The 16,281-nt window shown below is 47.4% G+C and overlaps 2 protein-coding genes across 2 annotated transcripts; both read right to left on the reverse strand.

The window, feature by feature from the left end:
- Nucleotides 1-1,147: 1,147 nt before the first annotated feature.
- CH63R_14566 (uncharacterized protein) lies at nt 1,148-1,789 on the reverse strand (the record flags this gene model as incomplete). Its single annotated transcript, XM_018309540.1, has 1 exon — nt 1,148-1,789. One exon carries the CDS (start codon nt 1,787-1,789, stop codon nt 1,148-1,150), a length of 642 nt encoding a protein of 213 aa, XP_018150512.1.
- Nucleotides 1,790-15,342: 13,553 nt separating this feature from the next.
- On the reverse strand, nt 15,343-15,874 carry CH63R_14567 (Glycosyl hydrolase family 92; the record flags this gene model as incomplete). Its single annotated transcript, XM_018309541.1, has 2 exons — nt 15,343-15,614; nt 15,754-15,874. 2 exons carry the CDS (start codon nt 15,872-15,874, stop codon nt 15,343-15,345), a joined length of 393 nt encoding a protein of 130 aa, XP_018150513.1.
- Nucleotides 15,875-16,281: the final 407 nt, after the last annotated feature.

Genomic DNA, 16,281 nt, shown 5'->3' on the forward strand with positions numbered 1-16,281 from the left:
TAGGAATATGTACCTCATTCTTAATTTTACTTCTGTCTGCACCCATTAGGTGAGACAGAAGCATAAAGGCAAATACCTAAGCTATCTAGCGCAGCAGGTAAAGGCTGAGCGACGTCGTAACAATCTAACAGAGTAACTTAGCCAAATGACTATTAAGAGATTCACCATATCATATCACCACATTACTACGTGCATCAGCGTAGGTCTTACAGCCAACCAAATTGTATAAAACATTGGCACCATTTGGTAGAACCAACTATACAGGTACACAAGTCGGCAACATGATTCTATGCCGGCATGAGAGGAGGTACTTGCTCAAATAGAGAAAAGCCAGTAAAGGCGCCTTGCACTAGACAGGATGAACGGTCGGCAACGGAACTACTCCGCTGCAAAGGCCACACGGGTAGGAAACCAAATGTGGGTCCGGACACGGCATCCGGAAAGAACTCCATCCGCACGCCGGCATATAGCTGAGCCGCAAAACATTAAGCAATAGATTTTCTAGGCTGGTTCTGTAGATACTTAACAATTCTACAATTCAAATTATTTAAAAAAGGTTTTAACCCGAACCGAATACTGATTTAGGGATTCGCACTGTGAAGGGTCCAATCGTTCTGCGTGCTGAATATGGGGTTAGTGTGCAAGCTAGCCTTTGCCCAAGTCACTCTCCTCACAAAACATAGTGTATTTAACTGTAGGATAGATTAAGACCTAAGTGTAATTGATTTAACTAGAGAGGCGCGAGGTCTATTACTAAGTTACTCTTATTGCATCTGTTGTGTCAAGATAAATGTAATAGTCAACGTTTAGATTATAGCAGCCCTCGATTCAGCAAGTCAACCTCGCTAAGCCGAGCCGGGTGATAAGGCTCGGCCTGCAGAATTACATTACTTAAAGGATAAGCCTTAGATCTCGGAAGCTCTTAATTTAACAGACGTCAGTTAACTGTCCAACCGGGATACACAAAACACTGCCCAAGGTCGAAGAATGCAGTACGTCATGGCACCAACTCACTCCCAATCCACCCACACCCGACGTTTTAACCCCGCCTCCCGCCGTGTCTGACATGTACCTAAAACTGAAGGCATGAACATATTCATCTCCTCCTCATCATCCCTCTCGGGTTTCCAAACAAACACCAAATTCGTCATGGCTTCGTGAGTTTTATGAATCCCGTTAAGCGGAGGTCTCTCTCAGTCTGGAGGGTTTCGTCCTTCAGCTCAGACCACCGATGAACCTGTTCAAGGGAATATCGTAGACACTTGTTGGTCCCGGCTTTACTCTGGTCCGTCGAGTACCAAAGCGTGAAGCGTCCCATCTTCTGCACAGACGTCCAGAGATTCTTCTGCAGGCCCCAGATCACATCCGAGATGCGGGAGCTCGTCGTCACGCCCGCCTTGGCATCGTTGTCGTACAGCAGCAGGTGTTTGCCGCAGCGCTCGTCCGAGATGATCAGCACCGCGAAGCAGTGCCAGTCGGCACTCTTGTATGCGTTTCCAGTCCCAACCCAGTTGCTCTGCGGGCAGCTGAAGAAGCCAACCCAGCACTTCTTGCCGGACTTGGGCGCTTTCAGGAACGCGCTGAGATGGTCGCGGTGTTCTGGCTCGAGCAGCATCGTGTCCCAGAAATCCTTCGTTCTCCCTGTCTTGAAGGAGATCTGTCTTTCGTGGACATACGGTCCGTCCTGCCGATGGAGAATCTTAAGTGTAGCGGTAATTTGGCTGGCTCGTGTATAGGCGGATCGTGGAAGTCTGGTTCGCGGACTTCCACGCTTGTTTCTGACAGCCATTATATTTCGCTTGGTTGAACATTGACGCTGTGGTGTGTTCACTTTCTAATCTGGCCACCATACCATGGTGAAAAGGTTTTCAATCCTTTGTTTGCCAAACCTCCGTTTGCTGCACTTCAGTCGGCTGCATTCTCGCTTGTCGTCACGTCCAGTCACGTCCAATCTCCCCGTTTGCAGTGCTAGAACACGTGGCAATTGCTTACATTTTGCCTAGAAAAGTGAGAGAAAAGGAATCTTAGAGCCGAACATGATTGGAAACCGCTCCAGGAGCTCACTCGTTGTATCTGATTTAATCAACCGGATCTACGCCGATAAGGATAAGAAGGACGGACCTGCGACCTTGGCGCCACTCAATCCAGCGCGCCACCCAGCAACAGAACGGCGAGGAGCCTGGAGGCAAGTCTTCACAGTCATGCGGCATTGTCTAGGGTGCTCAAAAACGATTCAGATGTTGTAGGGGTAGGTAAAACAAGCAAGGTCGTTCGTTAGCTTAGGAAAAAGAGAGAGACATAGTCCTTCTAGTCGCCCTGCCGTTACGGGGAGCTAAGCAAACAGTCAGGTTGTTAGAGCACAGCAAAAGCAAGACGCATAGTTGATTATCGTTTGAAGTAGAAAGACAGGATTGAGCCCTCAGCCAAGGTAGCTACAAAAGACATAAATCAGCATTAGGCTAATAGGACTAAAGATGTTCAGGCGTTACAATGTTGTATTAAGCACCACGCAGAAGTATTGTGAGCTACATCATTTCAGCATAGATGTATTTGCCTCACAGGAGAAGCTTAACCTGGCTTCTGCCAAGAACCACAATATATCAAGCCCCCGGAGAATTCAACACCGGTGAGAGCGGTTCCAATGACTCCGTTCCGTTGTGGCTAAAATCCGGGTTGCCCATGCGCCAGCCACACCTTTTTCTAGAACCCAAGTCCAACCTCGATAGTGGTGCAGTGGCACTATTCGTTCGACTGGGCGCTTTTAAGAAGAACACCCGCTACGTATCAAATGCAGGGTATCTCCTATTAATGGTGGTGGCAACATTCAAGGGCTGCATCTTCACGGAGTGCAAATGTCACGTTAAACGGGAGGGGGGTGCAGCCAACCAACCCAATATCGAGATCTACCTTGGGTCGTGGTCGCAGCTGGTCATCGCCGCCCTTTCTGTTGATCAACTCCGCCTCTGTTGAAGTGGGCAACGTTTTTAAAAAGCCCCTGGCCAGACACGGATACGATATCGGACAGCCCGGCGGCATGTTGTCGTCTGCTTCCCCCGCTCCATGTCCCCCTTCACCTCAGCACCATGACACATCCATACCAAACGCCAAAAGGGTCACCTGCTGGCACAGGCCTGGTCATGATGAAGAAGAGCCAGTGTTTTTCCCAGGAACTTTGAAGGGCAGAGTACAGCCAACACAGATCTGTGGGCAGCCACGCCTATGTCCCATGACCCCCAGCATCACGGGGCAAGGGGGCTCAGTATACGGCACTAAGTCGCACGAGTCCAGTCGCAGGATCTTTAACCACTTTTTTCTGCCTTCTTGACGCATAGAACTCTTGGAAATACTGAATATCTACCATTTCGTCTATCGCCCTGTTCATGTCTACTTGCGCACTAAGCCTGCTGTGCATAACGACACAATGACAAACCAATGAGGTCGATAATGACAATAAGACTACTACTAACTACACTGTGAACAATCACCCTAGGAATACAGATAAGAAAGCGCAGCTTGTTGAGGTTATTGCGAAAGATACATGCGTCTTCCTCCTGCACAATAAGGCCTATCCTGTAATAATCGATACCAGGTGCCCACGTCTTTCCATGCTCCATTGGTAAGCTGTTGAGAAAGTCACCTCCACTCTGCCGACGCATGTGACCGGCTGATATCATGGATGGTTTGAACATCCTTCAGGTCCTAGGGTTCCGGGTAACCAAGGCGGTGTGCCTGAGATCAGGCACAACCAACGCGGACAAATTCTGCGCTGCGGGCCGGCCACCCGACTCTATTCCATTCACTGTTTTCCTCCTGCGCCGTGTGTGTCTGCTCCTTAACTAGTCTCAGTTTCCCCTCGCTTGCCTCCCGAACCCTGAAGACGGGACGGCTGCATCTCCTCCCGTTCGCCCGCCTCTCATGGCCACCACAAACGACCTGGCAAGCACACATCAAAGGCTAGATTGGACGCATCTGCGCCTCGGCGTCAAGGCTCTTATCCAAGGGTATGCGTTGTTGTCGCATCGCGAGTCAAAATCAGTAACCACAGGTCTCCATCATAACCAGACCCTTTTGTTAGTATAGTTCGAGGCAGCACCAGAAGCCGTACCAGAAGACTGCCAAGTCATTCCAAGCCAGGTCGTACACCATGTCCGCTTGGCGGTACATAATAGGTGGCTCTAAACCTTGGTGGCTCTGGGAAACAAGGCGGCCGAGACGGACGATGAGAGGTCGGAACAGGTAGAAAAGGTATGAGACTTGGCAGCTTGCTATGGCTTCTGTTACTAGGTGCCAGGGGACCCTAAGAGCGTTTCGGGGCAGGCTCTCTTGTCGGCAAGGGAATGTCGAAATGGGCGAACAAGTCGGGATTAGGGCGCACACTAATGGTTTGTTTAGGAACCATATGCCATTGTTCCTTGCCGCTGTTCCTTCTTCCCTCACCTTGGTGCCTTGCCTCTGAACCCGGAGTTCTTCCATGCCTGATTGCGTCGTTCCTCTCCCCCTCCTTCATTGACTTGGGTTGGTTGTAGACGATTGGCTCAATGTTTATCATTAACACATCACCACGCCGTCACAAGGCAACAACGTAGTCCAGGGGAGGGGAAGCATAAGGATGGCGATAGGTTTGTGCCTTGGGCAAGATGTCAGGGACAAACCATGTCAAGGAAAATAAAAAGAAGCAGTCCGGCAATGGATTAGGGCAAGTTCCTCGTTTGGCCTAGAATGTGAAGGCAGTCAAAAGGTACAAAGGCTGGAGAGAAGGTTATATAGATGTAGGGAGAGTGTCAAGTGTAACGCTTGTTGCTTATCGAACTGTGCCCCCCCTCCCCCCCCAAAAGATGTGTAGACGCATCGTAAAAGAGACCAAGGCCAGAAGCAGGTAAAACGTCGCATATCAAACTCCACTTGTTCTAGTTGCCATCAAAGCTTGTTGATGGGCTGCGCTCTAGGCATAAATCATCCTCATAGGTAATATCAGTGGAACAACGTATACTATTAAGGGATCCCAGCTGCTTGAGTTCTTTAGTCAGAGTAACAGTGCAGTCTTATTATCAAGTCGCCCTTCCCGCTATCCTAATAGCGACATTAATGACCGAACTATTTCTCCTATTTGTTGAAGCGCAACGCCTTCTAAGGGGTGGCGGATACTACAAGGACTACAAATCGCCGCAGGACCTCAACAGCGTCTTCAGTCAACATTTCTTCACGTAGTTAACCCCGCTACTTAGGCAAGACTACCGCCATACCCTTTCAATAAACAACTTATTTTATCTAAATAGTCGGATGACCTAGACACATGTAATGGCCAAAGTTAATAATGCTCTTGCGTCGGCCCATGTTGAAAGTCGTCGTCCCGACAACAGCAAGACATTCTCCCTACCCAAGCTTCTTTTGTCATTACTTACCTGTTCCTTCGCTGAACACGTCTTGCCTCGTACCTTAGAAATTTTCTTCGTCGTTTGCCAACCTCAGCTTCTTAATGTTGTAGTTTAACCACTCTTCTTTCTAAAGACTTGTCGGATCCGGCTGCACCCGACGAGCTTAGTGGTCCTATTATTGCGGCTTACGTTACCGTCTATGCTGGCATCGCTATCTTCACGGGATGGTACTGGCATTAGGTTGATTGAAGCACATATTCCAGACGTGCGGTGTGCTTATAGGAGCGATTTCCTAAAAGGCCCTGTTCCTCGATGCAGACAGTGCCACTATGTCGCTCAGGTGTGACCAGATTACCCGCCGCCTTAACGTGGTATGAGGAGCGGGAGCAAGGTGAGCAGGGTGAGTTAGTACAAGATCTCAACTAACAGGCTACAGCGTATTAGTGTCTGTCACTAGGAAGATGTTTATAGATAACAGTTGGGCAGTGTTAGATTGGTGGCTTGCATCAGTATGTTTTAGGCCGCTCCCTCCCTCCATCCATCCATCCATCCACCTTACCCTCAGATATTACTGCTTAGCCCATTTTAACATGATGCGTCTTCTTCTGAATTATCCCCTGATTAGAAGAGCGCCCTTTCTATAAAAAGAGCTTCTTCCAGTTCTCTCCCCAACAATCAGGAGGGACTTATAACTATCCTCAGACGTGTAAAGCATAACTACACAGTTATCTTATATGTCTTTAATATCTTTATAGTGAGAGGACACTTAGATGCTTCCTATTAACTTTATTACAGGTAATTCCTCCATAGGTTCATTTTCAAAACTCAACTAGCATTAGACAATAAACCCCTCTTCTTTCTCCCACTTCACCTGCCTAAACTAGCCCCCTACAGTGCACTTGTCTATCTGGTCGATCTGTGCAGTTTCTATAGCTGGTTTGATAAGATTCAAGCCCACTAGTAGCTAATTTTCTGTGTTAGACCTTGTTCTAGGCAGCCAGCTGTTACCGTCACCTCATGCCACGCGAGAGTCCGGCAGTAACACCATGGGGTTGCTAATTATGTTAGCTCTTCTGGCGGCCTCTGCAAGGCCTAATCCATACTTAATTCTAAGTTAGTTGTCTGTCCACAACAGACCTAGGTAGGTATAAACATAGTTCTCCTTATGGCAATACTCCCTATACCTATTAATGTTCAAAACATGTAGTAGAAGCCAACCCAGGTCTCTGCTCCCCACTAAGCTATGCGCATTTTCTTGGAGCTGGCCCACCTCACAGGCCCACCCTGATCTATCTGAAGGTGAATATCCCCCGGCTGAGGCTGACATTTTAAGTCATAGCTCTCTCCACCCAATTTCTGCCCAGCAGGAAGAGTAGGGAGCATTCCGCCGTTGAAATGCACCCATTATCGCACTTCAAGATGGTGTTCGTATTAAGAACAGCCTCCTGGTATATCCAAACTCAACTATTCCACTTGGAATGATCGATATCCCTCCCGGCCTAGACTAGGCGCTTAACCTCCTCCTCGTAATAAAATCCATATGCGATTCGGACTGATATCGCGGCAACCTAACGCCTTTGACCAAGCATATCACAAACTCTGTATCTATGTAATAGCGTCCCATCCAGGGAATCTCTTCAGCCTTTTCCTCAGCTCTGTTCTAGTCAATACACAACTAGTCGATCCATACCCAGTGTATTCCAGCTTCTTAGAGAATGCCAGCAACTTCGTCCATAACATCCTAGGGGAACCCCCACTCGCGCCAAACATATGACACAATTCTATAGCGCACGTTTCTCATCCTATGAATCAATCCGTCCCGGACTTTTACCAGTTTGGACGGGCCCTCAGGTCTTCTTTTTCGTTTGGGTCCGTCCAGCATTTCCAAGCCGTGCAGGCTTTTTCTGAAGATTCCCTCAACTCCTGGCCATAGTTCGCAACTGCAATGCATGATTAGTGGTGGATGCTGTGGTCTTGTGCTTCCTGTGTTGCAGTATGTGCACTGATATCAAGACTCCTTTAAGGCTTCGTAATGGTGCGGCATTGTTGTTTGTTGTCTCGTGTCGTCGAGGGGCTTATCAATTGTTTCGGACGGGTTGCTCGGGAGCCATTCTATGAACAGCAGGTGAGCTGTTGAGATGGATGTGATATGCTTCCGTCCGTAGAAAATTGAATGATTAGCCCAGAGCGGTGTCACTGGAGATGAAATATCAAAAGCTTACTTGATTTGCTTTGACATCTGTATTGATGGGATATCAGGATGAAAGAGGGGAGGGTTCGAGCTGGGCTGCGAGCGGGGGCGCGTGTTTACGGACACGTTAAATATATTATCCACCCTCACATGGTCTCAGTCACGTATGGAACCTTTATCGATGCAGTGTAACAGTTGGATCCTATTTAGTGATAGCTTACAGAGTGGTCGTCTAATTGGGTTGTGATTTTCGGGCCAAGATGGCCTATCTTGGGCATGAAAGGGTCCTGGTGCAGCCTGATGGATATGAAAGCCTGATGAAGACGAATGCCTCAACGCCCCTGCTGACAATCAGCTGCTTTTCAAAAACAACGTTGCGAGGCCACGGTTTAATCAACCAAATTCTTATCTAATGGTTATGTGACTTGTACTATAGTTCTTCCGTTCCCGAGTGAGTCGCTGTCATCCCCGTGATCCTATAGTACAAATGTCCTGTTACAGCCGCCTGATGCCCGAGTGGGTCGGTCAATTGTTACCCTTGCATACGGGTTGTAACATATCTCTTCCTCTGTTACTAATAACATGATGTAACCCCCTTAAGAACAATCAAATTGAGATGTCGCCCCAGCTGGACAGCTCTTACAGAAGAAGCATCTCTGTCCTCCAGTGTCGAGAGCTGAAAAGCCGGCGCAGAGCGACTTCGGGCAACGCTCTGTGTTATAGTCCTTATAGTCGCAGTTGAAGCATTGGGCTGTGACCAAGGGGGCCAGTATAGCAACAACAAACGTTGCAATCTTCATTGTGGCTATGATAAAGATCCCGCGCGATGAAGTCGTAAAAGGAGCGTGCAGGATGCTGCCTAGAGAACAGACGAAGTTAATCTTTTTGAAGTATGACGAAGTGAACAGTTAGCAGTAGAACTCACTGACTTTAGGGCGACAGCTGATAATTGCTTTAAGCTCTTAAGAGGGAGTTGAGATGGAGATGGGACGAAGTGAAAGTATTGACACTAGAGTTGGTAACAACGATTTAAGTAGATAAAACTCGCGGGTGCCTGATTGAGTGCATTCAACCTCCTAACGCCCCGGAACAGACCTCCTAGTCATGCAACTCATTTTGAGTTTTTGCGATGGGGGCAGTGTAAGAAGTCTATCTGGGCAGTAATCACTTTTCCGACTAATCAGATCGGCCATTTGAATTAAACCCGGGCCGGACGAGGGTTAATTGCGCGCGCCCGACGGTGGCCGCGACAGTTTCATTTACACGCGGCGTTACACACCTCCTCCAGGCTTTCATTTGTTCGATCCGCAAGGGGCCCTGTTTATTTCAGCACCCAAATATTCTAGTCACGTTGACAGTGGATCTCTGTTCACATGACGTTGCCCGAGCAGTCCTCGACTATAACACTCACCTCGGAAGCCGGAAAAAAAACATCAACAAAAGCGAGAACGAAATTTTAGAACGGAATTTTTAAGAATAGCACCAAAATGATCAAATCACGCCCGCTCGCATTCGCAGAGGTCACTTTAGGCATATTATTATTCTCAGCATTAATCCTGCATCTAGAGGACCTAGTTGTAGCTGCAAGTAGGCTCTAACTACATAGCGCTTTAGTAATTAACTTTATAATTATCCCTATATATACTCTTAGTACCTTTTACTAGTAATATATATTATAAGCTCTTTATTAAGTATATAATTAATTACTATATTCTCTAAGAACTTAATTCTTTTAGTAGAGCTTATAGTACTATTCCCTAGCTTTATTACTTTAGCTTCTACTAATAGATACTACTATAAAAAGCCGACTATAATATTAAATCTTTATCTTATTACTATATAACTTATACTATAGTTCGTCTAATATAAGTAAATCCCTATTATTCTTATAATCCTATAGTATATATATTCTATTCTAGCTACCTAATACTTAAGTAGGTTAGTTAACTATTATCTATACATAATAGGTTGTAATAGTTAATAAGGCTAATAGTTATAATAGTATAGTAAGTTGAGGTTAGCATAGGTAGTTACTCTAGACCCTTAGGTATGTGTACTGTAAAGCTACTAGACTACTGAGGTACTTTTACTGCTTTTTCCCTCCTGTGAAAACCCCTACTGAGTGGGCTCGAAACTTCCTCAATATAAGCTACTAATACTAAGTTCTCCTCACCCCCAGCTCACCCTTCCTCATATTTCAACCTCGCTAAAAGCAGCAGTGATAAGGTGAGCAAGTAGGTGAGAAGATTCCACTTAAGTAGCATAGTGAGACGCCACCATCAAGGGGCGGATAATTACACTCGTAAGTAGTAACGTCAAGAAGGCTATTGCTGGACTAGAATCGTACTACAAGCTTTGGGCTAACGCTTTGCAGGCTGCTATTGCTCTATAGCTGCTGTATTGCAACCTAGGAGTTTTATTTGTAGTCCCATCAGTGGTAGCCGCAGTAGCCAGTACAGCTTCTTTAGCATCTCAACGTTGTCACGAACGCGGCAGGCGCTGTACATGGCAGCCCTAGAGTCTCAACTTGATGCAATTGCAGGCGTACTACAGAACCTCGGGGCGCTATGCATGACCGGCTGCTTGGAGGTTTTTGCGGCGCGCGTACAAGAATGGGGTGACAATGAGCTAGTCGTATTGAAACATTACGACGATTGCCGCAGTTATTGTTTGTGAGCAATACTCCTTTACCTGTACACTACCTTATATTATAGCTAACCCTCTACTATATCATTCGTACCTACAATATTGACCCCAGCTATTACTTTCACAGTAATGCATGTATCCGACAAGGCTTTCTTAGCTAATCTTTCGCGCATTTTTAAAACTCTTAGGCTTCTCTCCCTCTTATTAGAGCCTATTATTTATCTCTATTAGCTTACTCTGTATCTTGCCTTCTCCTTTATTTGTCTTAGTTGGATTGAAGACTTCCTCTCAGACCTAGGTTCTCGCGCAAAAAAAGGATCTACGTAGCCCTTTTTCCACTACTAAAGCGCCTCACTATCAACAACTTTACAGGCGGAATAGGAAATTTAAGTAAGTACTAGGTAATAGGACGTTTACTGTCCGTATTAACAATTTAATACTCCATCCTAACTAATTTCTTACTATTATTGGGCCAGCTAGGTCTTGGAAATTGACGTTTCTTCTTGGCCTTCTTGGTGAAACTGCTGTATGTGAGGCAGAGGAGATAGTAGTGGAAAGGGGGTAGCCTTGCGTTCTGCTCGCAGAAACCCTAGCTCCCCAACCAAATAATCCGTAAGATCATTATTGGAGCTCACAGCTTTAATGCTAAGTAGTATACAACTGTTCTGAATACCTGTGGGCTCGAGGATGTATTGAATACCTTGCCATCAAAGGACATGACTGCAGCAAATGCGGCTGGAGTTCACCTAAGTTTAAGTTAGAAACAGGTAATTGCTTTAGCGCGAGCTGTCTACTCGCAAAAGGCTATACTACTACTGGAAGACCCCCTTGCAGGGCTAGATCAATAGTCCCGAGTTCTGGTTATCTCTGCGTTGCTGCGATGGGACGGGTTACTCTGCAAGCGAGGCTGCATTGTTATTATCACTTGCGCTACTAGTAAGAAAAACTCTTGCTATATCTCGATGCGCTGGTGCCGCTTCTTAAATATGCTCTGCATAAATTTTCGCAGCGTGCGGACCGTATCATTCATCTCGGTAACATATATGAGGTTCAACTGCATCGGGGCGAAACGGCGCCTCCAACTGCGCACTTGTCCTGGCCGGGCGAGACTATAATGCACCAGCCCATCCGCATCGAACAGGAGACGACTTCCTAAGAATTAGAAGCGGAAGAGGAAGCTAAAATACGTAGGGAGATGCTTAAAAAATTGGAGAGTAGGTTATTGGAAAATTTTATTTCCGCGCTGCTGGTTTGCAACATCTGATTCCGTTCTTTATGGCTGCAATTGCGTTCACTCTTGGGTATCGCTTCACTAATAAGTCTGGCTCCACACATATTCTGCCTCTATTTTCCTCCTTTGTATTAATCCTAGCTTACAAAACTTGAATGGTGTTGTTCTCAAATAATGGTCCGAAAGCGAGGCCATCCGAGACTACGATGGTGGCGAGTCCAAGGTTCACTTAGCGGAGTGCTACGTGAAAGGGATTGCGCTAGGGCCTGTAGCTCGACGTGGGCCTCCTCGTACAACGACATGAGGCCTGCCACCTGCTCACCGTGGCTCTTGTTGTCGACGCCATGTTGGCGTTGGGTGGCGGTATGGTTTCTGTGCCGGGCCCCGCCGCGACGTATCTTTCTCGGGACAAGGACCTCTGTTGTAGGCGACTTCTGCTGTAGACGTGGCATTGCGGCCGGCTGTAGGACCGGGAAGTCGAGGACGGCGGGCGCGAGAGCGGTTCTTGTTGGAGCGGGGATGACAGGCAACTGTTGGGCTAGCGAGGATGAGCGGAGGTGCTTCTGTTGCTGCTGCTGCTGGCTGCTCAAAGTGTTGTCCAACAAACTTCTAGTCATACAGGAATACCCCTCCCTCCAGCGGACCCTGGCTGTCGCCTTCAGACAAGCTGGGGCCGCTGACGCTGGGGAAGAGAGACGATGGCAGAACTGTGCCGGTCCTAGAGAAGACGACGGACGACGACGGGGTACCCAGAGCAGTTATGAGGTCGGGGAGCCCGTACTGGATGACAGTGGACTAGTTCTTCTCAGCCTTGGACAGTAGGGTGCTCTTGCTAAACGGTTTTGCAGACAAAGACACTTAGGTAGGCAAACTTGAGCCAGTCTTCTTTGGTATCGAGGCACGACGAGGGGCTAAAGAAGAGAGGATCTAAAGTGACGAAGTATTGAGGGATGGAGAAGTACTTGGGGCTCTGCTGGCTGAAGCTGTTGAGTCAGGCCTGCTCCTCGATCTTGAGCAGGATGCCCCGACGCTACTGGCCGAGGAGGTGACCTGCTTTGATCAGGGCATAGATTTCGGTTTGATTGAGGGGCTTCACCGCGGAGAAAATGGTGCTATCTGTCCTGCTCTAATGGTTTGAACTGTATACTAGGATAGACGATGACATAGCAAGGGATATAGAGAGAATGCGTGTGTGTTTGTGTGTTTGTGTGTATTCTGGCAACAGAAACAAATAGAAGGAAGAGAAAAGAGAGCTCTGATGGGTTGACAGAGTCAGGTAAGGGGGAGAGAAAAAAAGGAGGGAGTGGAACTGTCTTGTCTATATGGAGCACGGAGCATGTGCCGGATTAGCGTCTGCAACTCTGTAAAAGACCGTGGACAGTGACTTAGCATTATTATTAGCAGGTGTGTGATGTTTGAGTGATTACTAGTATAATAGAGATGGATGTAGATAGTAAACCTGAAAGATGGCGAGTTAAATGACGCAAAGAGAGGGACGAGTGCATTGTAAATTAGATAGCTGTAAGAGGGTTAGTGCCTAATAGGATATTTAAGCCTTTTTAGATATTCTAAGCTGGAAAATAAGACATAATAGATGTAAGATAGGTAGATAATATATAATGTGTAGGAGATAATAAATATAGGATTTATAGCTAGAGGGTAATAACATTAGAGGTTAAGTGCACTAGAGTAAGTCAGACTACCCACTTTTCGGCACCCCCCCCATTTCGGCACCCCAAAAATGAAGCTATTCCCATCATACTCGTCGACTTCAATTAATCATTGACTTCTTCTAGATGCAACAACAATACAGCTTTCAGCTTCACTAGGGTATTCAGAGTCGCTGGATTCGGCTGCATCATCCTCTTTTTCCCCAGCCTTAAGTTGCGCCTGCTGGATGTCTTTGATGTTGGCGAACTTAGTGTTAGGATCCAGCTGGACTGCCCTTCTTTTCCTTACTGCAGTATTGGTGACTTGGGCCTGCAGAAGCTCCAGTTTCTGCTGGGTATTTGCCAGCTCATATGCCTGCTCGCTGAAGCCTTTTTTTACCTTCCTGAATAGAAGGCGTTGAGTAAAGGCATCATTCTCCAGCTCTGTGAATAGCTTCAACTGCCCAGCTAGATCCTTCATCTTCCTTGGCGTCGACCATGCCACTGCAGATGACGCAGATACCCATCCTTCAGCTTCCTTGCCTCCAGACTGCCCTTTGCTGACCTGATCAGATGATCCTGATGCTGCTGGTGTTGATGGGAGCAGTAGGGAGCTCATCAGAGGCTTCGCCATAGAGACAGGCCACAACCCTGTCCATTTCCAACCACTTCTAATGTTCTGCATCGTCATACCTGCAGTACGAGCCTTCTGATAACAGCCTATAAAGTTCCTCTTGCCTACAACAGTTGAATCATTCCACTGACCAAGGTATCCAAGCTCCTTCCTATAGGCTGCCTTGACAGGGCTGAAGACTGACTGATCAAGTGGCTGGAGGACATGGGAGGTATGTGGCGGTAAGAACAATAGATGGATGTTGTTTATATAGCATAACCACATAAAGTCAGTCGTTGTATGACTCCCATGTCCATCCATGATCAGCAGCCTGACCTCCTTGCCCTGAGGAAGAGTCTGAGGGATGAAGACCTTCTGCAGCCATTCAACTGCAGTGGCATCTGAAGTCCATCCATTCTCCGTTGCAGTGAATTGCCATCCTTCATAAGGGCCAAGGTCTAGAGGAAACCACTGCTGCTGGACTGCCTTGCCCTTATAGATAACGAGGGGATTCAGAACATGGCCCAGGGCAGAGATGCATTCGATGATGGATACCCATGCCCTTGATCCAGGCTGTTTCTTACGTACAGACTTCGTCTCAGACATGCCCAGCACCAGCCCATTAGATCCCTGGCCCTCAAGGATACCAGTCTCATCCATGTTGTATCTATTAGCTGGTTTGATGCTGGTGATCTCTGGTATGGCGAGTAGTTTGAACCAGTCCCTGATGACCTCAGTAGATGCCCCATTAACACGCCTAGAATCGATAGGGCGACTTCTCTGGACCTTGACTGATGGATTCCTCTTCAAGAAGGCTTGGATCCAGCCTTTTCCTATAGGCTCTGTATCCCCCATGGCATGGAGGATCCTTTCTGCGAATAGCCTCACTTGCAGATGGGTTGGGGCAACACCAAGGGCATGCTGAATGCGAACCCATTCAGCCAGTTTAGCCTCCTGACTAACAGAAAGTCTCTGCAGGTCAGAAAAGGCAATTGACCTTGGTTGAGTGCCCTTAATCCGATACTGAAGTGTTGATCTTGGGATGCCATACACCTGACCAGCCCTCTTAATGGGCATGCCGTTGGTTATTGCGTCAAGGGCCTGATTGACTTCATCTTCGGTATACTGGCCCATAAGGTCGAAAAGAAGCTCTGAGGAAAAAATGAGGTTATTCGCATAAGTATAGAAAATGTTGTTGATGTTGAAAGTTGAGGGGTATGTTCTGGTGATGAGGCATTTGAGGCATTTTTGGGGTGCCGAAATGGGGGGGGTGCCGAAAAGTGGGTAGTCTGACTTAATAGGCTGATATATTGCAAAATGTAGGTAAGGCAATAGTAGTAATATTACTAAAAGCTAGCCTTATAGCTACTTATATGCAACCTCTCTTCTTATACAATACACCTGCAGATTACTAGGGCTATATTTTTAGTTATAGGTAGGTTGCTTAAGTAAGGAATTAACATTCTAATTACAGGAGAGCCCTTAGTGATTGTATGAATTCGTCCATTAGGTACATCAAGTGCCTCATGTTCCGAATTCGTGATTGGCCCTAAAATAGGTTGCTGAGCAAGAACACGATCTTAACCAAGCTCTAAGAGTTTGTAAGCAGTTTCTAGCACATTCGTAGCTGTTTCTGTTCAGTTGAGTGCTCCGTTTTTTAGCATGGCCAAGAGACCGTCGTCACAGTTGATGGCGCCGCGGATGCCCTTGAAGTAGGCGTCGGCGAGGACGCTGTCGCTGTTGTACCCGGCCTGGACGGCGCCGTTGTAAAAGGAGGATCGGGCGTCCAATTTCGTCACCTCGGCCCTCAGAAACACCGTCAGGAGCATCACCAAGACCGTCAGCAATGTTACCAGCGCCGCAATTAGTGCCAGTTTGCAAAGGCACAGGAACATAGTCCCCATATAAGCTAGGAAGTGCAGTCCATTAGAAGATTTGCCGTCTTCAAAGTCTGCTGCGTCTCCTGGAATTGGCCGCGACCACCATGTCGTAGTCGCCCACCAGCAGATCTCGGCAGGCCAGGAGGATGAGCGACAGCGCCAGCGTACTTATCTTGGCCTGAAGAGGTATTGACCTGGCATAGTTTCCGCTTTGGAGGCCCGGGCGAAAGCTTCCAAGCACCATCTGTCCTCTTTTCTTCTTCTTTTTTGTTTTACTTTCGGAGTGCATTTTTCTTTGTTTTAGTAAGAGATGTACTTATGTACTTAGCACCTTAGCATTCGCAAATACCAGACCATCAGGACCGACGAACAGAGCAGCGCGACGTATGTCGACACTGGCCAAGGAGGCGTCCAAGAAGGTCTCTTCATACGACGGCGGTTATTTGTTTCGAGGGTGCTTCTTGGCATGATCGCGATCCCCGCCAAGAGGCAGCAACACCCTTGTGATGTCTGGGTGTTCATTTCTACGCACCTTGGTAAACTGGACACGGCCGCTCTGAGGCCCGGGCGTCCTCCTCGATATGTACCGAGCTCTGTATTAATGTGAAGTAGAATGCGGAATATGTTGAACTGCCCCGCGTTAGAGGGAGTTTATTATTCCTACTCCTAGAGCCTGGCTGGCTCGCCCCTTGCCTC

This window comes from Colletotrichum higginsianum, chromosome 12 (genome assembly GCF_001672515.1).
Source record: "Colletotrichum higginsianum IMI 349063 chromosome 12, whole genome shotgun sequence".
Lineage (NCBI taxonomy): Eukaryota > Fungi > Ascomycota > Sordariomycetes > Glomerellales > Glomerellaceae > Colletotrichum > Colletotrichum higginsianum.